The sequence below is a fragment of the Camelus bactrianus genome, chromosome 27, assembly GCF_048773025.1.
Source record: "Camelus bactrianus isolate YW-2024 breed Bactrian camel chromosome 27, ASM4877302v1, whole genome shotgun sequence".
Lineage (NCBI taxonomy): Eukaryota > Metazoa > Chordata > Mammalia > Artiodactyla > Camelidae > Camelus > Camelus bactrianus.
The window spans coordinates 15,145,447-15,168,867 of record NC_133565.1 but is presented as its reverse complement, the minus strand read 5'-3'; the positions used below and the strand labels follow the sequence as shown (position 1 = coordinate 15,168,867).

Here is a 23,421-nt window from a genome sequence, read left to right as displayed (position 1 = left end):
GACTGTTAACATTTTCGAGCACTTTGTGAGCTGGTTTTTAACAGGGCCATTATTTAAAACTGAAATATATAAAATTATAATGAAACCAATTATATTGAGAACCAAGGTAACAAATATTCAGAAATCATTGCTTCCTTATTATTTGACTCTACTTTGTCATTTTTCTGCACTTCGGGTCATTTACATCTATTCTGACCATACAAGGGAAATACTCTCTACTGGTGGCCACTGTGCGCCTCCTCCCAATTTCTGCTTCCAGTGAGGTCACCTTGGTACCTAGAAATCAGTCTGGTGGGAGCATTTACACGTGGAAATTAATAAATGCAACAAATGAGGGCTCGGTTTATTGTCAATTTTCAAGACTTAACAAACTGATAGAGAAAATATTTTTGCTGTTGTTATTTTTTTGGCAAGGGGAGGTAATTAGGTTTATATATTTATTTATTTTTAATGGAGGTGCTGGGGATTGAACCCAGGACCTCGTGCTTGCTAAGCACACGCTCTACCACTGAGCTCTACCCTCCCCTAGTGACAGCACTTAACATGTGCATTTCTAGCTCAGACCTCCCTTAACCTCCAGGTACCTGGCTCTACCTGGATTTGTCAGAGTCATCTTCAAAAACGAGCTCCTGATCACCCATCCAGCACCTGCTCCACCTGCAATGTTCCAGACCTAGGGGACAGCAACCCTGTTCTTTTGCTGCACAGAACAAAACTTCTGGAGTCCAAGGTGTCCACTCTCTTCTCTCATCACCCACATCTGATCTGTCAGCGAATCCTCTTGACTCTGCTTTGGGAACTGGCTACTGAGGACACTTCATGGCTGCTACCTGGTCTGGGCCACCAAGCCCCCAGGAGAAGCCCTAGACTAGTGGACCCGGGGATCCCCTAGGCGCCTGCCTGGCTCCCCACACACCCCGGCCCTGCAGGAGGAGGCTGTCCTGAACTGGGTCTTAAGAGGAGCGGGAACTGTGTGGGCTGGAGAGAGGGGAGGAGGAACCTCGGGCCAGCAAAGTCCCTCCCAGGATGTGGACGCATCGCATGCGCCACCACCGCAGAGAGAGGCATGTCCTCAATCAGGTCTCAGAGAGCATCCTGCTCAGCTCCTTATCACAGCCTAGGACACTGAGGTCCAGAGAGGAACCTGGACTCACAAAATTCTTAGAAACGGGACACCTGCTAGGCTCAGGATGGTATGCACGATCCCCCTCAGCTTCAAACAGACAAGTGGACCACACCATGTGGATGCACGGCCATGCTGCCAGCCTCCCTCCACATGCTCTGCTGCCTGCAGTGGCCCCCAGGCAGTGAGGGCTGGCATGGGTACTCTGACCTGTGCCCCTGGAGAAGGCAGCCGGCGTGAGCAGTCGGCCCTTGACCGTAATAGGAGGCCAGTACATGCTGGGACTTTTGGAAGATACATTTAAGAGCTTCTACTTTTACGAGATGTCCGTTTCAAGTGATTTAAAATTTTGAATTTTTTGATTTTCAGAATTTGTGACAGTCACATATTTCATCATAGTGATTATTTTAAAGGCAGAAAGAAAGTGATTTGGGGAGGGGGGCAGGGGAACCTTGTAGCTGGCCTGATTATCTCAAGTCAATTTTTGCATAAAACAAGTCAATGTTCTTCTATTCCCTCCAGTTAAATAAAATCCCTGAAGCTGTATTTTACAGAAAATCAAAAAAGAACCTGGGCCGAGGGAGCAATCAAGACGCAGATCTGCACAGAGAAGCAGGGACAAGAGATCAGAGAAAGAAGGCCTCAGGAAAAATGCCTCCACAGACAAGCAAGACAGGAGCCCAGTCCTGGACGTCACCAGGGGTCCCACAGCTCACTATGGTGGCCACAGGGCAGGACGTAGCAGCAAGTCTACCTTTCTTTCCTACTGGGCCTTGTCACCTAGGCCTGGCTCAGAGCAGGCATTCAGCACAGATTGGTTAACTAGATGATTATTCACTAAAAGAGCCAGGAAAGGGAGCAAACATGACCAGAGAAGTAAGCAACCTGAAAGCAAAAATGTAACAGCCCCTCCATTTGCCAAAGCATCAAAAAAAGAATAAAATGCTGAGGAACAAACTGAAGCAAGGAAGTAGACTGAAAACTACAAAATGCTGCTGAAAGAACCAACCCTAAATAAATGGAAAGACATCTGTGTTCACAGATGGGAAAACTTAATAATGTTAAGATGGCAACAGCCCCAAACTGACCCACAGATTCAGCAAAATCTCTCTCAAAGTCCCGACTACCTTTTTGGCAGAGATTGGCAACCTGATTCTGTAATTCAAATGGAATTGCAAGGGCCCCAGAATAGCCAAAATAATCCTGAAAGTGAAAAAGTTGGAGGACTCACGTCCCTGATTTCAAAACTTACTGCAAAGCTACAGTAAACAAAACAATGTGATCCTGGCGTAGGGACAGACCTATAGGCCAATGAAAGAGCTGAGAGTCCAGAAACAAGCTTGCACATCCATGGCCAACTGGTTTTACACAAGGATGTCACAACCATTCACTGGGGGAAGAACAGTCTTTTCTACAGATGGTGTGAGGACAACTGGACAGACACATGCAGAGAATGAAACTGGACTCTTACCTTACGCTGTCTACAAAAATTAATTCAAAAATGGATCCAAGTCCTAAACATGAGAGCCAAAACAATAAAATTCTTCAAAGAAAACATAGGTTTCAATCTTCGTGACCTTGGATTAGGCAAGGGTTTCTTAAATATGACGCTAAACTGTGAAGCGAAACTAGAAAAAATAAACTGAATTTCATCAAAGTTAAAAACTTTCATGCATCAAAGGACATTACCAATGAAGTGAAAGAACAACCCACAGAATGGGAGAAAAAATTTGCAAATCATAGTCTCTGTTAAGATTCTAGTATCCAGAATATTTTAAAGAACTCTAATAACTCAACAATAAAAGAAAAAACAAACTCATTTAAAAGGGAACAAAAGATTTGAATAGACATTTCTTTAAAGAAGACATAAAATGGTCAACAAGCTCAGAATATGTTCAACATCACTAATCATCAGGGAAAAGCAAATCAAAACCACAATGAGGTACCACTCACATCCTCTAGGATGGCTGTAGTTTAAAAAAAGTGCCGGTGAGGGTAACTGCTGGTAGAGAAATTAAAATTCTCCAAAAGTGCTGGTAGGAATATAAAATGATCTAGCCACTGTGAAAAACAGCCTGACAGTTCCTCAGAAAGTTAAACAGAGAATTACCATATGACCCAGCAATTCCACTCCAAGATATAGACCTAAGAGAACTGAAAACATATGTCCATACAAAACTTACACGTGAATGTTTATAAAAGCTATTAAGTTGAAACAACCCAGCTGTCCATCAACTGATTGATACAGCAGGATGGTATGTCATCGTATAAAGGGATAAAGTTCAGACACACTCTACAATATGGATGAACCTTGAAGACATTATGCTCATTGAAAAAAGCCAGTCACAAAGGGTCACATATTACATGACTCCATTTATACGAAATGCCCAGAAGAGGCAAGTCCAGAAACAGGAAACAGATTGGGAGTTACTAGGGGCTGGGAGGGGATGGAGAATGGGGGTGACTATTTAATGAGGATTGGGGTTTACTTTTGGAGTGATGAAAAAGTTCTGAAACTAGAGAGTGGTGATGGTTGCACAACACTGCGAACGTACTAAAAGCCACTGAATTGTACACTTAAAAACGATTAGAATGGAGAAATTCATATAACGTAAAATTTTCATCTTTGAAAAAACAACAACCCAGAATCATCAAGGCACTGGAGTTGAATAAAAGCCTGGCGTTAACAAAAGGGTTGAAACACACAAGTTGGGGGACATGCCCAAGAGCCACTGACCTTGTTTTTCTGGGTTGCGGACTTGGGACGGCATGTCTTGGATTTCCAAGGTCCACTCCCCCTCAGCCTTTTCTCCCCAGCAGTGCACGCTCATGAACTCCCAGTTTGTAAACCCTTCATTGGAATGATCCAGCAATCTGCAATTGGAGATGTGGGGTCAGAACACGCAGGTCCCGAGAGGAGGGGTGGGTGTGGTGACCAGCCTGGGTGGTCTGGACCCCATGACTCTTCCCCTGAAGCCCCAAGAGCGTCAGGAAGGAGGTCTCCCTAAAATGCTGGTTTGTGCAGACTCACAAACATAGAGAACAAACTGACCACCAGTGGGGAAAGTGGGTGGGAAAGGATAAATTGGGAGTTCGGGATTTGCAGATACTAACTACTATATATAAAATAGACAAACAACAAGTTCTCACTGTAGCACAGGGAACTATATTTGATACCTTGTAATAGCCTATAATGGAAAAGAACATGAAAAGGAATATATGTATGTATAGGTATGACTGAATCACTATTCTGGTACATCAGAAATTGACACATTATAAACTGACTATATTTCAACTTAAAAAAAATTCTTGTTTGTGGAATGAAAGAAACTTTCACATCTGTCCGGAGCGAGTCTTGTGGATGTCCTCCAGAAGATACAAACAAAAAATGAACAGCTACTCAAACTTGTGGGAAAGATGTCGTCCCCTAATCTCCAGGGCTTAGCAGTTCCCACTGCTGCAACTGGGAAATAGGATGGTGAGGCAACTCTGGGCGAGTGTGGCGGGCCAAGGACCAGCTGCACCCCACCCCCGAACCGCCAGCTTTCCCCAGCAGTTGCACGAGCCTCCCTCTGTCCTTCCAGACTGAATAAGGTCCGTCCCACTGGACCTCCAGCCCTGGACCACTTTCTCATGCCTGATTCAAGAAGAAACAGAGAGGACTCCTGGGCATCCTCTATCTTCCAGCACCCAGGGCCCTGCAGTCCCTTCTCCTTTGAAGAAACAATTTCAGGTTCTTCACTTTACTCTCCCTTCACAGTTTAATTTTCCATCTCTATTTCAGAGTGACAATTTTTTAATGTAAGGGTGCTTTACTGTCCATCAGAAATTCAGATATGTATGTTTTGTGTGATGTAAGATTCAATTCCCAGTTGGGGGTTCTCTGAGCCTCCACTGAACAAAAATGTTTATCGAGGGGACATGCTTTGCAGGGAGAATGTGAGGGGAGGGGAAATGGCAAAGGTCAAAGCTGGTTTTCACACAGGATGCCAAACGGCCTGCAACGCACTGGCAGTGGAACAAAGACCCACTGTTTTTCAAGGGCTGACGGGCTTAACGATGTCAACTTACTCTTCGTGGAAGAAACCCCAGGCACCTGAAACAGCTGCTGAATTCAGCAAGATGTGAAATAAAGCAGAAGGCATTAGTCCCGACACTAGCTCTTGGCCAAAAGGTGGAGAAGGGATTGAATCCTAAAACACACACTCTTACATAGTCATGCAATCTGCCTTGGGAAAAAAAATTCCAAGACTCAGAGGACTGACGGCCAAGTGGCCTCAAGGCAGCTCTCAAAGGCTTGATGGCTCCTGACCTAAAGGCTGGGTAGCCATGAATGAGAGGAACCCGGGAGGACCCGCCTTCTCCTACCCAGGGGCTCAAACCCTGGGCCTGAGCAGAAAGAGGGAAGATAGGAAGGGAAGAAATCAGAGCTGGGGTGCCAGAAGGTTCCTGCTGGGCAGGTGGGTGGTGTAACAGGACAGGAAGGGCAGCGCCCGTATCTGCATCCACAGCCAGGACTTGTAATATTCCCAGTTGTGACTGAGGACTCACGTGACATTTCCAGAGTTGAGGGGCAGCGCCGGCTCCCAGGTGCCCAGCTGGGAGGTAAAGGAGCTGGGGTGTCAGCTCAAGTCTCGAGGCCCCAGAGTCCCCGCTTGCTTGCCCAGGTCACCACCCCCCCAGCCCTAAGTCTCAGCACAGCTCGCAGTCAACGCAGGCCACCATCTGGGGTCTGCACCCAGCTCCCGCCTGGGATTCAGGGATCCCCACTCAGATGTAGAGTGAACGGGGGTCCAGCAAGGTGACTTCACAAGAGCTGGGAGAAGCGGACCCCACGCCTGGCCGCGGTGTGGTGCCAGGACCAGGCCTGGGGCACATGGAAGCAGACTTGCCCACCTGCTGGCTCTGGGCTCATGTTTGCATGGGGAACATGGGCCTGGTATTGAAGAGCTTCCAATTACTCAAGAAACACTAGAAATTTGGGCTTTTCAAGTGAATACTCCAAAAGGCCTGACAATAACACCAACAATAACAACTCGGTTGCAAAGCAGCACAAAGCCGCAGCTTGCCAGCCGGCAACCTCAAGAGCCGATGCCCGTGCTGGTCTTCCACGTGCAAACCAGAGGGGGGCCTGGACCTGCCTCCAGGGGGAGAGAGAAGCCCCTGGTCACTCTTGAGTGGTGACGGGGGAGCCCGGTAGGGGCTGAGTGCTGGGAACCAGTGAAGCCGCCCGGGTCTGGTCTCAAGGTGGTTCCAGCGCACTGAGGACACGCCCGGGGCTGTGCCCATAGCCTGCTGCCCCTACTGCCGGCTACAGACAGATCAGGCTGCTGGGGGACTGGGCAGGGGTGAGGAGGACCCAGCTCCCCACTCCCTCAGAGTCACTTACTATCCAAAATCTAAAGTGTTCCAACACATCTTTAAAGGGCAGGTTTCAGGTCTGTGGGGTCTACAGGTGAGTGTCTCCAAGAGGAAGCTGCTGGTGGAACCCCCGCCCACATGCCAGGTGCCTGGTGGGGCCCTGGGACTCCGAGGTGAGCCCGGCTCCTGCCCCAGCCTTCCAGGCCAGCCTGGCCTTACCTTTTTGCCAAAAGTTGAGACTTGGTCCCCGAGGGAGAAATCAGGTGGATCTGCAGGTCCCCTCGGCGTGGGTGGGAGATGGAGACGCGGGCCACCACGTGCTCTAGGTAGCTCACGCGCTGGTCTGAGTGGTCAGCACAGGCGGTTGTCAGGGCTGTGGTCCGCAGCGTCTGCACCACAGGGATGCTCCTGGGAGGAGAGGGAGGGTTAAGGACTTGGCGCCTGAAGCACAAAGTCGCACACAAGGCCGATGGATGGACCCAGGCCTTCCTTGCTATGGCCTCTGTGTGCTGGGGACCCCCAGGGACACTGTAGCCCCTTGATGTCTCACTCTCAGACACATCTGCCCAGAGACGTTCATCATTCTGAAATTTGCTGAGAGAGACTTTAAAAATGTCTTCTGAATAGCCAAGACATGGAAACAACCTAAGTGCCCATAGACAGATGACTGGATGAAGAAGTTGTGGTATACATATACAATGGAACACTACTCAGCCAGAAAAAAGAAAGAAATGAAAAATCAGTGAGCAGAGAGGAGAGGGAAGAGCCTTATGTGTGCATCAGTGGTTGGGGGGTTGGGGGTCAGAAGGCCTAGTTCTTGTCCTGCAATAAAAGGAAGTAAAAGTGACAATAGGAAAAAGGGACCTTTTGAAACTTCAACAAGGGGACAATGAAATACTACTCAGCCATAAAAAAGAATGAAATAATGCCATTCGCAGCATCAGGGATGGGCCTGGAGATTGTCATTATAAGTGAAGTCAGCCAGAAAGAGAAAGACAAATACCGTATGATATCACTTACATGTGGAATCTAAAAAAAAGACAAATGAACTCATTTACAAAACAGAAACAGACTCAGACATAGAAAACAAACTTATGGTTATGAGAGGGGGAATGGGATGGGAAGGGATAAAATGGGAGCTCGAGATTCGCAGATATTAAGTAAATGCATATGTATGTAATAGATACGTATAAAAATGTAAAATGTAAAAAATATGTATAAAATAGATAAACAACAAGTTCATACTATATAGCACAGGGAACTATATCCAATATCTTATAGTAATTTATGGTGAAAAAGAATATGAAAACAAATATATGTATGTTCATGTATGACTGAAGCATTACGCTGTACACCAAAAATTGATGTAACATTGTAAACTGACTATACTTCCATAAAATGTATGTATGTGTGTGTGTGTGTGTGTGTGTATAAAAGATACAAATGAATTTATTTACAAAACAGAAACAGACTCACAGACATAGAAAACAACCTTAATGTTTACCAGGAGAAAAAGGGAAAAGGGGGTGGGAAGGGATAAATCAGGAGTTTTGAGATTTGCAAATATTAACTACTATATATAAAAATGGATTAAAAAACAAATTTCTTCTGTGTAACACAGGGAACTCTATTCAATATCTTGTAGTAACCTCTAATGAAAAAGAATATGAAAAGGGATATATGTATGTGTATGTATGACTGAAACCTGATACTACACACCAGACATTGACACATTGTAACTGACTATACTTCAATTAAAAAAACAAAACAAAGCAAAGAACGTCTTCCGGTGCAGACTCAACTAACACACCCAGGGATCTGCCCTCTTGGTGCCCTGGAGGGGGCTTGTCTTAAATAGCCTTTGGCCAGCTCATCTTCCTACCTGCCTGGAGTCTGCAAAGCTTGATAACCCCACTACTTTGTTTCAAAGATTGGCCTGGAAAATCTAAGTCTTGATGCTGTGTATTAACAACAGTAAACATTTCCAGAGGTGACCACATGCCAGGCGCCAGCCACTGGTCTGAGAATCTACAAGGACTGACCCATTCAATCCAGAGAGAGGTCAAGGACCGTGCCCCAGGTCACACAGCTATCGAGAGGCAGAGCTGGGCTCTGAGGCTCCAGAGTCCCCCTGCGTCCACCTCTGTGCCAGCCTATCCCGCAAAGATCTTGTGTGGACCCACACCTGTGGTCAAGCAGCCGGGAAAGAGGAGATGGACAGGGGACCTGGGCTCAGAACTGGTCTCTCGTGCTGAATGCACGAGTGGAGGCCATGGTGACTGGACCAGAGTCTTGGAGGATGGTCAGGAGATGGTCTGCTCTGGACCCTCCTGCTTGAAGACTGGGCACCCCTCCTCCTGCCCTGGGACAGGAATGAATGACGGTTCTCTTTTCAAACTCAGGGAAGTTCCACCACTTGGGGGTGGAATCTGAGGACCAGCACCGAGCCCCGGTTATTCAAGAGTCAGTTCCACCAGAACGTTCTCACATCCCCCCAGATGAAGCAGACAAGCCTGCACCAGGTGCTCACCAGAGTCAGGGCCGGGCCACCCACAGACTCTGTACCCCCCACAGCTGCCCTGGTGATGTGTATACTGAAGACAGGCCCACCCACCCTCCGCCCAGCAGCACAGTAACAATTCCTCCCACCTGGCCCGGGGGGTTTTTCCCATTATGCCCAACTTCCCTCTGGGGAGAGGAGGCTCAAAGTGTGGGCTCAGTGTCTCTCAGGAATTACATGGCTGGGTTCTACTGGGCCTGAGTCATAAAAAAAACAATCCAAACAGTTAGAAACAGTGATGCAATTCCCCGGAGACTCTCTAAATATTTGAAAACATGATTTGCATACATCATAAATTGATTTAGAGATGCTGACTGCTTTCACTGCCTTCTCCCAAGGTTTACGGCCTGTGTTTACCCGTCAGCAGCCCCCTGCCCCGCTGAGACAGATGCAGAGCAGAACAGAAAGCTCTGGAGAGTTCTGGAGGGTTCCAGCCCCACCGGGCACACACACGCGTACCGCCAGGTAAATTATTCCCTGGCCCCCCAGCACTGAGAGGGCAAAGCGGGAGTGTTTGGGGGGAGGGGACTCCTCCGTGTGAAGACTCACTAAATCACCCCCACGCTTTCCTGGGCTCAACAGCAAGACGGGGTGAAACAAACAACAGTCACAACAAAGTTTTAAAATCTGCCCCTGTCCCCTCACCCCCTAACCATCTGTCAGTTGGGGTAGGGAGCCGCCACTCTGTTCCAGAAAGAGACCTGGAATCCCAGCGAGGAGACCTTAATTCTAACAGCGAGGTGCAGGATTTCAGAGAACAGGGACAGGAGAGGAAAAATAGCCACCCAGCTGGACCCCGCCTCACAGGCCGCCTCCCTGGGCCCAGCCCTGGTGTCAGCATTGAGAGGAAAACACATCTCGGGTCTCAGGGAGTGTTAAATACTCAAGGAGATCACTAGAGGGTCTCACGTTCAGCGGTTTTCACTCCTGCTAAGGGACTCCAGCTGTGAGGCCCTCTGAGGTCAGAGAGCTTGGCTGGTCTGACTACAGGAGCCACCCTGCCTGCAGGTTTTATGTTAAACAGTGCACAGAAACACACAAACACAGGTAAGCTGGACTTGAATTACGAAAACTGATCTAGAGAAATCTCAAAAGTTCCCACAATGACCGAAAATGCTCCTCTGTGATTAAATTCTGGAACTGCTGTCTGTGTCCACAAAGCCATCTTCTGAAGACCCTACAGGAGCCCGAGGAGTTAAAAGGACCTACCTCCAGACCCAGTGACAGTCAAGCTGTACTTTTCCTGTCTGGGAAAGACCTCTGGGGACAGAGACTTGTCATTGCCTGTAGAGCCACATTTTGGATGTGATTACTGACACTCAGATGTTCTTTCATCCTAAGCAGTGGCTCCAAAGTCCCCCAGCAGGTCCCTTTTCCCGAGGGGTGGAGGGTTACCAGCCTGCAGCCTTGACGATCACTTCCCAGTACCTCCATCCAGTCTTCTCTAGTACATGATGCCGTCCAATTTCTTGTAGATACGTAGAAACAAGTTCCCAATCTACCAAATGCAAGGCACTCACCAAATCATGGTGCTTAGACTCTCAGGACACTGGAGTGATGTTCAGAATCAAAGGTAGAAATGTTTTCAAGGAAAGCAAGGTGCAGGGAAACACAGGAGCAGCTGGGCCCCAGGCAGGATCTCTCTACTTACCCATGTGTCTTTCTGCTCCGGCTGGAAAGCTACTACACGTCAGGACAGGCAGAATTCCTTCTGTTGCACTTTGCTTTATGACGTTTTGTACAAAGTGAAGGTTGGTGGTGACCTGGTGTCAAGCAAGTCCATAGGCACCATTTTTCCAAAAGCTGACTTCGTGTCTCTGTGTTACGTTTTGGTCATTCTCACAATATGTCCAAGTTTTCAGTATTATATGTTCTGGAGATCTGTGATCAGTGATCTCTGATGTTACTGTTGCAAAAAGATTATGACTTGCTGAAGGCTCAGGTGATGGTGAGCCTTGTTTAGCAATAAAGTATCTTTTAATTAAAGTAGGCATTGTCTTTTTAGACATAATACTGTTGCACACTTAACAGAATGCAGTATATTGGAAACGTAACTTTTATATGCACTGGGAAACCAAAATATTAGTGTGACTTGCTTTACTGCAGTGGTCTGGAATCAAATCCATCACATCTCTGAGGTCAGCCTGTATTTCTCACCTCTACCCTAAGACCTCTCCCCAGCTCAGCCTCAAGGCCAGCCCTGCACCCCAGCACAGAACATTTCCAGGGCAATGCCACCTTTTCAAGCTGTGGGGCTGGTGCCAGAGCGGGTGGGGCTCAGTTCCTCAACAGATGATTCTGAGGTTGTGTGGAGTAGGAGGCACCCCAGAACCAGAAGGCGGCAGCATCCTTCTCTCTGTTGTCTTTGGCATCCCTCTGCGGGAGAACAGGTTGCTGCAGAGCTGAGGACCATGACCATGGAGGGTCAGCCAGGAAGGTCAACCTGAAAGGGTCAACTAGGAAGGTCAACCAGGAAACCCTTTCACCAACCTTCTAAAAGTCATGACTGGAGTGGAGAGGGGTTAAGCAGGACAGACTACTTAAACTAAACTGTAGGAAAGAAACCAGATCTGCGGGATGGCTCAGAGTCATCTGTGTGGGGACAGCAAGAAGGTTCTGGGTCATTTCTTAGACCTATGTTCCTCCTGGGTGACCGTTCTTGACAGGATGGTTACAAGAGTCTGAGGCAGACAAATTCTGTGCACCTTCTTACTCGTATTCATTCACGTTTAGAATCTTCCTTGGATGAAATTACTTTGATTATCCAACCACAGAAAATCATTTAGGCTGGAAATAAAATTTAACTTAAAAAGTAACAAAAAAAGGAAGCTAATCCAGTACATTGACACAATGCTATCCATGATTAATTGGAGTATGAGGTGTTTTAATACAGAATGTTTAAATTTATAGCACATGTTTCTCTTCTGTGTGAAAGGAGGCCACATTCGCTGGCTGTAAGCATCCCTTCTGATGCTAAGATTCAATCTGATGGGGAATAAAAAAGGATCATAAAAGTGTACAGCCCATCCTCATGATCATGATTCCACATTTGCAAATTCGCCTGCTCACTAAGATTTATTTGTGAGCCCCAGGTCCATACTTGTGGTGCTTCGTGGTCATTTGCAGACATATGCAGAGAGAAACCAGAGTATCTGATGTGTGCTCCCGCTTCGAGTTTCAGTTGAGACTGTCAAGGGCTCTTCTTGTGGTTCACTTGGTGCCACGCGTTTCACATTTCTGTGCTTTTCGTGACAGTTTCACCGTTTAAAATGGCCCCCAACCCTAGTTGGGCAGTGGGGCCAGTGTTCCTGAGCACAAGAAGGTGCTCGTGTCAACACACGTGTCAGAGGAGCTCAGTTCAGGCAGGAGTTACTGTGGCCATGGCATCAATGTGTCCAAAACACATCAGAGTGTCTTCAAACAGAAATGCACATAACGCAAGCTTCTGTATGGATCAGCTGACAGAAACGTTGTGAGTGGAGGCTCCCAGGAACCTTCCCTGTCTTTCTCCTGCATTCCCGAAGTCAGCACTGGTGGTGACCTCACAGGACCCAATGATGGTGAATAACTGGAGTCTGGACCGGTCACGGTCCAATGCTCACCTTGGAGGCAGACAGCATTGACAATTTGGGGGAAACAGGTTTGTGTCAAAAAAATAAGCAAAGAAGGTCAAGGGCTGTTGGGAAAACACACACTTAACTAAAAGGGTTTTGGGAAGTAGAATAAATAACCAGGTATGCTCACCACCCCACTACCTCCTGCCTGGGCAGAACTGCAGAGCATCCATGAGTTTCCTCTGGGTACCCAGGCCGACCAAAGTAACCAGGAGAGTGGCCCTGGATGGTACCCAGGGGTGCACAAAGCAAGATGCTCTGGAGTGGGGCTGGGTGGAGAGGGGGGGCCTGGGCGGAGTGCGCCCAAAGGAGAGAGGGGCTTTTATCCTGCAAAGATGTGACAGCAGGCTATGGGCCACAGCACAGCAGGGTCCTGGAGTTGAGCCGAGGGTCCCAGCCACACAGGCACTCACTCCATCATGGGGACTCGGCGGCTATGTGCCAGCCTGGCTAACCTACTGCAGAGAAGAGGCTGGGGCCTAGCCTCTCGAGGGCTGGCAGGTGGCCAAGGCTGGAGGAGCCTCCAGGTCACCAGGGCCAAGGTTCTTCACCACCCCCACCCCCACCCCCGAGCAAGTGTGCCCAGCTGGACAGGACACAGAGGGAGCGGAGGAAAGGTCACCAGAGGACATGAGGTCCTCTGCTTGGCCCGGTCCTGCCCGAGTATCTGGGATGCTCTCTTCTTCCCAGAGGGGCCAGGTGGGCTCCAGAGACAGGCAGCCTGGGTGGCAGCTCAGCCTCACCACATCCCAGCCCTGGGCTGTCCCTTAATTCCTTTGTCCCTCAGCTTCTTCATCTATAAAATGGGGAGAAAAGTAATTCCCAAATGTCACACTCTCGTTGGGGGTTTTGAATGAACGAACATGGGCAGAGTGCACAGTCCGTACCCAATAACCACCAGCGTCACAGCTACCTGGGTATTTATCAGAGGCATTGTCATAAAATGACCATCACACGTGGTCTGCTTAATGAAACACCTGAAGAGAAAGCAGGACGTGGTCAATCCACAGTTAATTCTTGAACAGCTATAAACAGACGGTCTGCTCTACAGAGAACCCTAAATATTCAAAGCTTTCCGTCTTGAAGTACCTTCCTGTGTGCGGTGTAAGTTCTTTAATAAAAGACAAGCCACACTAAACCGTAAACTGTCTGCACTGTGACCTTCCAAACCTGCTCAGACTAAAGACAAGGAGGTAAGTTCTTTTCGCTTGAAAAGACTTTCTGCTGCTGTCTTTCCAGCACCGAGGAGGGAGTCACGGATGTCATAAACTGTTTCGATGTCACCTTGCATTTTCAAAGACTAAGGGATTTTTAAAGGGAAGGGCTGGCTAGAAAATCCTAAGGGTCAGATAAGATATTTAAGAGCTGGGCCTCTTTTTCATTCCCTGGAATTATACTAAGCTTGATTTTCTTTTTCACTTTCAGAAACATTATAAAAAGTATCAATTTTCTCCTTTTTTAATAAGCACAGACTCTGAAATAATGTTGCACAGGCAGAAGTCACTGGTCATGATCCTATTCACCTTCCTTTAACTGACACACTTTCTAAGTAGATTTAAAGCCATGTGTGCCCCAGATTAGGCAAGCATGTCCTCTCTGTGCATTTGAATGTCACAACAGAGATGCAAATTCCACCCACATTTTTGCCCAGTGTCACCATCAGGAGGGTAACAAGTGGTTGTTCTGTGTGGCAAAGGTACCTGGCAAGTTCAAGTGTTTTCCCTTCACCCTCGCACTGAGATCCAGCACACACTGGAAGCTGCAGGACATGCTTTGTCCCCGTGGATGCCAGCGAGGTGGGTCAGATACACAGCCTCTGTATGGGGTATGTGGGCTGTTTTGGGAAGGGAGTGTATAGAGATGGCTCGGGGACATCTGGAAATGCCTCGAAGCAAGAGATCTGGCCCCTCTCAGAAGAGCACTGCCACCCAACTTGGGACTCCAGATGGTCACTGGGCACCCCCAGCCACCCTCCGCTGAGACCCCCAGGAGCCCCTCCCACACAGCCCAGCTCCAAATATGCAGTGACCTCTCCCAGTGGGCTCTCTGACCTTCCCCATGACCCTGGGGACTTCTCATTGTCTCTTGCAACGGTGGTCCGGACAGAGACAGGCAGGATGCCCCACTCCACAGTCCCTAGATGCAGTGTCCAGACTGGAGATGCTGACATACTGCTTGGGGGTCTTCTTCAAAGGAGAACAAGGGGCAGCAACCCCAACGGCCGCCTCCCATGTGCTGGTAACGGCAGCCCGGCCTCCCCGCATCAGAGCCCCCCTTGTGCTGGGCTGGTGGCCATGCTGCTCCTCTTGGCCTGAGCCTGACGCAGGGGCAGGTGGGGGCGGTGCTGGACAGAGCAGCCCGGCCAAGGGACCCCAGCACCCAGCAGGCGCCCAGGGGGTCCCTGCAGGCAGGACACAACCCCAGGGGAGGATGGCCAGGTCAGGGCTGAGCGGGGAGAAGGTGGAGAGGTTCATTCCTGCCCTCACGTGACCATCGACACCCGGGCCCCTAACCCAGAGCCCCTCTTACATGATGTCACCACGGAAACAGCAGGTGTGGCCACGGTCCCCTCTAGGATGCCTGTACGTGAAGCTAAAAGATTATCAGTCTCTGAAGGTGGCCCCAGGGTGGCATTTCCCCTCCACTCAAGAGGAAACAGGGAAACAAATCCCATGTGGACACAAAGATCTGCTCGAGGTGGCCGGACAAAACCAGAAAGGCCGAGAGAGCAGACAGCCATCCTGGGGCGGGGGGGGGGCATAGGGGAGCACGTGGAGGGAGCAGTGAGAAGAGAGGCCTGGCCACTTCAGTAAAGCTACACAAGGACCCTGATGAAGGAAGCTAGCCACAACCATGGGGATGCTTGGCGGCCTTGGTCAAGTGACCCCGCAAACAGCCTGGGGCTCTCAGCCAGGAGAAGAGGCCAACGGGTTTAAACCAGGGTCAACCTTCCATGCAGGAGTACTTGGTTCTCTGTCTGTCTGTCTGTCCCTTTCTCTGTCTCTCTCTCTGTCTGTCTCTCTCTTGGCCCTTATGTCTGTGAACAACTGAGTGTGCCGCTGAGGGCGTGGCTGGGGATGGCAGGTTGACTGACTACTCCAGAAAGGGTCTGAAACTACTCAAGGGAAAGATGATTTGCCTTTAGAAACAGAAGTCTGACTCTTCCCCTCTGCTGGAGTTTGTGGAGACCTCCATTTCCTCAAAGGACACGAACAATGTCACAGTGTGTGTGTTACGGCTGCTCCCCTCGGCCTGCGCTGTCTAGACTCCGTGCCCTCGCACTTCAAAAACGAAATAAAATACAAATAAAAACAACCCTGCGCCACCTAGGCACCACTCTCCCATCTTAAAACTATTTCTGGCAGGAGAAGAATGCTTCATTCAGGAGCCGCCCCGACGGGAAGGGCCGCAGGTCTGGACACGGCCGCCCCACCGGGCAGAGGCAGCCTCGCAGGCAGGACCCGGCACCGGAGCCTGGGCAGCTGTGTGCCAGGCATCTACCAACCAACAAAGCAGAGGAATGCCGAAGGCCTCCTTTCTCTCCCGCCTTCTTCTGGATCTGACAGTCTAAGGCCCCCCGGAGAAAACGATGCTGTCAATGGTCAAGATTGAGACCCGCCTCCTGGCCGACCGGCTTGTCAGGCCTCGGAGGGATTACCCGGCCATCAGTCTTCACCGTCAGCAGCAGGATGGACATGTGATTTCTCAAAAGATCCTTCCGTGGTTATTCATCCAAACAAACACTTTCTGAATCCCGATCATACGCAAGGCATCAGCAAGAAACCCTTTCCTTAACATTAGATGGCAAAAGGGCACGTTGTAGGAGGTTGATGCCTTCAAGGAAGGGGTGATCTCAAAGACAGTGATCTTGACTTGTTGATAAAACAAGGGTCACTTTTCATCACCCCATCATTTCTTTTTTCAAACACACTATTTCCAAAGGCAGTAAAAAGTTACAGCTAGAAAGAAACACATTCCATTCTTCAGCAGATTTTAAGGCCTAGAGAAATACCATTCTTCTTTTAAAAGGACAGGGTAGCCACCACCGCAGAATTCAGGACAAGGGTCTGATTTCCTCTCCTAATGGAGCAGGGGTCTTGTGATTTTACTTAATAGCTGATTTTTTTTTAAACAAAAATCTTAAGGAACAAATATAAGTGATTTACAACAACTTACCACAAAGGGCAAAGCTAGGAGTGTCCCAGTCATGGGAGGAGGGTGAAGCCAAGAGCCTAGAGCCCACTGCTCGAGGCTCGTTAAAAAAATCCCAGGACTTAAACCCTAAGACAGCAATCTGGGTCCAGGTAAAAGCAACATGGGGCTGCTGTGCACTGTGGGTACTAACCTCCCTCCTTCAACAGAGAAGCGGCTAGTGCCCCCTCCCTGGTCCACGACCCATGAGTCATGCTGTGGGCCTTTGGGGCAGGAGGAGCTGGTCTGGAGCCACGGCTCCAGCCTCTCATAAGGACAACAGAGAGGATGCCCAGTGATGCTGTCAACCACACCCCACCTCCACCAGGCAGGGCAGACCCCTGGTCTGGTTGGCTTTGCTAAATATTATTCCTAAGAATTTCCGATTGTAGCTGGGGGTTTGGGCTGAGGGACAGACACCCCAGTATGGAGCACTCTACAAAAGGGAAGTGACAATTGACAGCAAAAGGCCTCAAAACGGTTATAGATTAAGAAGTGATTCCCGCAAATGACACTGTTTTATTCTTTTCATTGCTGAGTAATATTCCACCATATAAATACAGCACAACTTTTTCATCCAGTTACCTGTCAATGGAAATGCAGGTTATTTCCATGTATTGGCTCTTGTGAATAGTGCTGCTATAAACAAAAAAGAATAAAATAATGCCATTTGCAGCAACATGGATGGACCTGGAGATCACCATTCAAAGTGAAGTAAGCCAGAACAAGAAAGAAAAATATCACTTACATGCAGAGTCTAAAACAATGACACAAATGAACTTATTTATAAAACAGAAACAGATTCACAGACACAGAAAACAAAATCATGGTTACCCAGGGGGAAAAGGGGTGGGAAGGGATAAATTGGGAGTTTGAGATTTGCAGATAATATATGAAATAGATAAACAACAAGCTCCTACTGTACAGCACAGGGAACTATATTCAATATCTTGTAGTAACCTATAATGAAAAAGTATGAAAAGGAATATATGTATGTGTATATGTATATGTATGACTGAAACAAGATGCTATACACCAGAAATTGGCACAACATTGTCAACTCACTATACTTCAATAAAAACAGAAGTGATTCCTTTCCTTAATTCACAATCTATAAGAAAAAATGCAGCCATATATGTATACACACTGCCTGCGCGCGTGTGCACACACACATGCATACCCCCTCCAATGTGCACAGGAATACTTGTGTGAACACCTCCCCACCCCTTCCCGAAATACCTTAGAGCAGAGTCAAACAGCAGGTTTGAAAAGCCGAGCTCACCTGGGCCTCTTATCTGTGACAGCGACACACATGTGTTGGGAGGGCACTGCCGTCCACTTCTTGGCCTCCAGGACCAGGGCTTCCGCGTCCACCAAGCCAAAACCGTAGAGATGGCTAACTGAAAAGACAGAGCCTTCAGACCCGGCTCCCCAGTCCCGCCAGGAACGGAGAGAAGCCTGGCTCCTGCACCCTTCCTGGTTCCTAAGCGGGTGCCCTGTCCCTGGAGGGACAGGTCATCCGTGTCCCTCCAGGCCTGAAAGGGCCGCGGCCACTCCCAAGAGCCCCAGGCTGCAGGGCCAGCCCTTCTGGGGCCGCCCCCAGGTCCCAGCTGCCTTGTTCTCTCTCTGAACTGAACTCTTTCAGGAGTGAGGCCAGAAAAGATGTCCCATTTTGGTGCAAAGTAGAAGTGATGAGAGGGCCTAGTACTTAATTTTTGCAAGATGAGGATGAGTTTCTTTATGTTAAAGGGACTTCTTGGTATCTGTGCTCCCTGAACCCTGAACAAAACCCAAGACCCCTTGGTTCTTGCAACCACGATGTGCAACAAACACAATCAAACAAGGCTCCGCTCAGACCTCTGGCCATGTGCTCTCCCCACTGAATTTCCAGGGGGCTCAGGGAGAGCAGCATTGCCCAGCACAGCGACTGGGAGCACTGGGGGCTGGGCCGGGGCCAGTGTTTAATTTGGCCGAGGCAGGAGAGTTTCAAAGTTTAATTTAAGAGGCAAGGTCGAGCATGAGATACCATCTCTTTTCCTACTTAATTAGGCCAAAACTGAAATGTAGGTCAGCTCTTATTATAAGCGCCCCACTCCCAGCAACATTCCTGCAAAACAAAGACGTATCAGGCCTCACCAATGGCCTCCTTATTAAAAAGGAGTGTCCCTTGGAACTTAGGGTAACAATGCTTGACCTATATTTTACACATAGCAGAATCAGGCTTGGTGTTGAAACAGCTGGACCTGAGCTTCCCAGAAGACAAAAAGTCCTCCCTAACACACCCGGGCTGAATGTAAATCTTCAAGTATCTCTGCTAAGAAGCAAGACAAACAAAGCCAGCAGCTCAGTCCTATAATTACCTGCTCAAGGGTCTCCAAATATCTGGGTTACGAGCCCTGACCATGGGTTGATTTCATGTTACCTGGGTCTGAACCAGGCTATGCTGTGGCGGTAGGGCCCTTTTAAAACATGAAGGCTTGCCAACAGAAGTTTTACAGTTAGAAGGTAACTTACATAACTATCTCAAGGTCCTCATTGTACAGATGAGGAAACTGAGGGCCAGTTTCAAAATCACAGAGCTACCCAGGGCTAGGAAGGCAAGTTGCCCTTGGGTGGCACATAAACAAACATCATTTGTCTTAATAATGATGGATTTGTTTTAATGTGAAAAACGTAACTACACATCAAACCTGTGATTAACTAGATGTAATAAAGTTTTCTTTTAAAGAATACAGTTCTTTGTGTAAAAAAAAAGAAAAAAAAAAAAGGCAAGCCAATTTAAAGAGAACTATTAAATACCGGTACAGGTGGTCCCTGGATGTGGCCAAAGTTGTGAACTTGAGTGACCTTAGGATACTTCCATTAAATCGCTGGCTAGTACTTTCCATTCTTGTGACACCCAATTAATGCTATCTGGGGATTCTTTCTGAGAAATGCATGTCTCCCTCAGTACAGGCTCCAGGAGGTCCCCCAGAGAACCTACCAGGACGGGGGCCTGGACCCCACCCAGCCCCGGAGTCATGACCGCACCTTTATGTCCAGCACCATTCACTTTCCAGTCGTTGGCTTTGAGGTGGGCCGGCCTGGACGTTTTCACAAGCAGGTGCTGGACGTCCCTCCAGGTCAGCTGGCTGCTGCAATGACACAAGGACAGACAGACAGCTGTCGCCCACACCGGTCAGTGATGTTGGCAACACAGGGCCATTGGAGCTGGGGCGCCAGGGTTGATCTCACAACCTCTTGTAAAGAATGGTTTCCAGCAACTAAATCTTGAGAAGAGACAGTACCATGGGAGGCCTGAAACCTACAGCATGGAAACCCAGCCTTGCTACCAAGCTCTCCCTGAGTTTGCACAAGGGCTCGACAGGACACTGTGGCCGCAGCGGACACATGTCCTTACGTATCAGCAGGTGTTGTGAGTATCCAGGTGACCATGATGCTGAGAGTACCTGAGCTCCTCCCCAGCCCAGACCCCATCCCCAGGGGGGACCCGCTGGCTACAGACTGTAACTTCAGATTGCAGGAATTTACATTTACATGGGATTCATTCTGGTGTAGAGTAGAAACTTCTCATTAAAAGAACATGTGCCCTCTATTAAAAAATAAATGAATGTGAGGGTTTCTCTTTGGCCTCTCAATTCTATTCCATTCAACTATATGGCTAGCCTTTTGCTAGTCCCACACTGTCTGGATGGCTGCAGGTTTGTGATAAGTTATTACCATAATGCCTTAGCAATTTGCTAAATCTTCTTACTACTTCTAGTGGTTTTGGTAGACTTTTTCAGATTTTCTATATGTATGATTATGTCACCTGCAAATAAACACTTTCACTTCCTCCTTTCCAAAAAAAAAAAAAAAAAAAGCGTAGATCAGATGTCTGATTCTAAGCTACAGTCTCCTGTCTTTTTAACATCCTTGAAAACTGGATCCACCTTCTACCCTGTGCAACCATCACCTCCATCCATCTCCAGAACCTGTTCATCTTAACCAACTGAACCTCTGTCCCTATTAAACACTAACTCCCCACCCCTCGCCCCAGCCCCAGGCACCCACCATCCTACTGTCTGTCTCAATGAATTTGGTGACTCCAGGCACCTCATTCGAGTGGAGTCACCCAGTATTAGTCCTTTTGTGACTGGCTTAGTTCACTCAGCATCATGTCCTCCAGGTTCATCCACGTAGTAGCAGGTGTCAGAACATCCTTCCTCTTCAAGGCTGAGTAAGTGAACACAACTTTCCAGGCAAGTATCTATTTGAAGTTTTTTAAATGAGCTTCAGGACACAGAAACGAACACTTTGGCCTGAAAATCAAAACCATTTAGCTGTTTCTTTACTAAATTGGTAGCATGGGAGTCTTAAGCTCTTTCGCCTTATGCAAATCAGCATGCAAAAATATGCAAAATTAGAAGGATTTCAGCAACCCAGATATGGCTTCTGAGTCATTTAAAATCTCACCTACAGCAAATGACTACTTCAAATGGCTGGGGGGTTCCAAACCAGTTTTGATATTTACACTAAAATTTGGTTTTGACACCACCATTGTACCTGTAGTAAACTCTCTTTTTCTGACCCATCCACACACTAACAGTGCTAGAGTCTTTATTTGGTTTACAACTGATAAGTCATCACCTTTGTGTTGTCGATTTAGGAACTAAAGTTGACGAAGGGTAGGGTAACAGCCTAGAGTGCGATGTGGTGCAGGATGGGTGGTGGGCCTGGGGTTCAGGCCACCCAGCTCCCCTACAAAGCACAGAGGGCAAGAGCTCTGAAAAGGGAGAGAAGGGAGGAAAGGGAGGAACCACTCCCTGCCCATTAAGGATGGCATTGCAATGGAAGAAATCCTGACACCCGCTACGACATTGCTGAACCTTGAGAACAGTGTGTGCGTGAAATAAGCCAGACGTAAAAGGACAAATCCTGTGTGACCCCACGCACTGGAGGTCCCGAGAGGAGTCAAATTCATAGAGACAGATAGTGGAACACAGAACGGTGGCTGCCACGAGCTGGGGGAGTAGAGATGAAGAGTGTTAGGGGCCAAATTGTGTCCTGTCCCCAAATTCACACGCTGAAGCCCTCACCCTCCCCAATACCTCAGAATGTGACTGTACTTGGAGATATGGAGCCTTTGAAGAGGTAACAGACACACGTTACTGTCTATAAAATAGATAAACCACAAGGACCTACTGCAGAGCACAGGGAACTATATTCAATTTCTTGTAATAACCTATAACGGAAAAGAATCTGAAAAGAAAATATATGTACATATATGCATAAATGAATCAATTTGCCATACACCGAAACTAATATTGTAAATCAACTACACTTCAATAAAAATTTTTTTAAGAGGTAATTACAGTGAAATAGGATCATTACAGTGGGTCCTAACCCAGTACGATTGGTGTCCTTATAAAAGGATCTGAACCCACACAGAGGAAAGGCCACTTGAGGACAACACAGAGAGAGGGTGGCCATTCCAAGCCAAGGAACAAGGCCTCAGAAGAAGCCAGCCCCACCAGCACCTTGTGGGACTCCAGCCTCCGGGACTTGAGATCACACATTCCTGTAGTGTCAGCCCTGCTGTCTGTGGTGCTTCGTTAGGGCAGCCCCAGCAGACTAGGCGGGGGCTGTTTGATGGGTATACGGGTCAGTCCAGGAAGATGAGAACACTCTGCAGGCGGACAGTGACAAGTCACTCAACAGTGTGTACACGCTTAATGAATGATACACCCAAAGTAGTTTTTTTCCTTCTTTTTCTTTTTATGGAAGTAAAGTCAGTTACAATGTGTCAATTTCTGAGGCACAGCACAATGTCCCAGTCATGCATATACATACACATATTCGTTTTCATAAAAGATATTACAAGATATTGAATATATCAAAGAGGTTTAAATGGTAAGTTTTATGTGTATTTCACCACAATAGAAACTTTAAAAAAAAAAAAAACAAACAGAAAAGAGGGGGAGGGTATAGCTCATTGGTAGAGTGGATGCTTAGCATGCAGAAGGTCCTGGGTTCAATTTCCAGTGCCTCTATTAAAAAATAAATAAATAAACAAACCTAATTACCTCCCCTTCCAAAAAATAAATAAATAAATAGAAGAGAAAAAAGGAAAAGAAGGGAACTTACTTTGCTTCTAAAGCCAAGGCGATGATGCCGGCCACCATGGGGGCCGAAACCGAAGTCCCAGTGTGGCCATCAGTGCAGCGCTGGCGCAGGTCCGTGGTGACCTGGGGGGAACGGCAAGAGGCAGGGTCAGAGGTGACTCACAGCGCCACCCTTGGGCAGGCGTGGTCCTGGGTCCCAGGGACAGAAAAGGTGCTTTGCAGACACACCTCCGCAAGGGGGCTTTTGGCACGTCTGCCGCTCCCTGCTAAGATGCCTGGCTCTCACACGTGAAAAACGGACCCACTACGGGAACAGGCTGACTGCGGGGTGAGAACAGGGGTCAAGGCAGAGGGAGGCAAGGAGCTGGGACCCACACACCCTCAGTGGTGCCGATGTGCATGGTGGCTGTGCCCGGACTCAACGGGGAGATGGAGCGAAACAGATTCCCTCACCAGTGACCCCCAAGT

At 48.1% G+C, this 23,421-nt stretch overlaps 1 protein-coding gene across 2 annotated transcripts in view; it reads right to left on the bottom strand.

The window, feature by feature from the left end:
• The window catches only part of PCSK6 (proprotein convertase subtilisin/kexin type 6), a 167,875-nt gene that overhangs the window by 37,380 nt on the left and 107,074 nt on the right, over nucleotides 1-23,421 (bottom strand). For both annotated transcript variants that reach the window (XM_074354218.1, XM_074354219.1), the window contains exons 9-13: nucleotides 22,976-23,076; nucleotides 19,880-19,983; nucleotides 18,132-18,249; nucleotides 6,704-6,892; nucleotides 3,861-3,997 (exon numbers count right to left, since the gene is read on the bottom strand). In XM_074354218.1, the coding sequence (XP_074210319.1) occupies nucleotides 3,861-3,997; nucleotides 6,704-6,892; nucleotides 18,132-18,249; nucleotides 19,880-19,983; nucleotides 22,976-23,076 (649 nt within the window). The remainder of the gene's footprint in view (nucleotides 1-3,860; nucleotides 3,998-6,703; nucleotides 6,893-18,131; nucleotides 18,250-19,879; nucleotides 19,984-22,975; nucleotides 23,077-23,421) is intronic.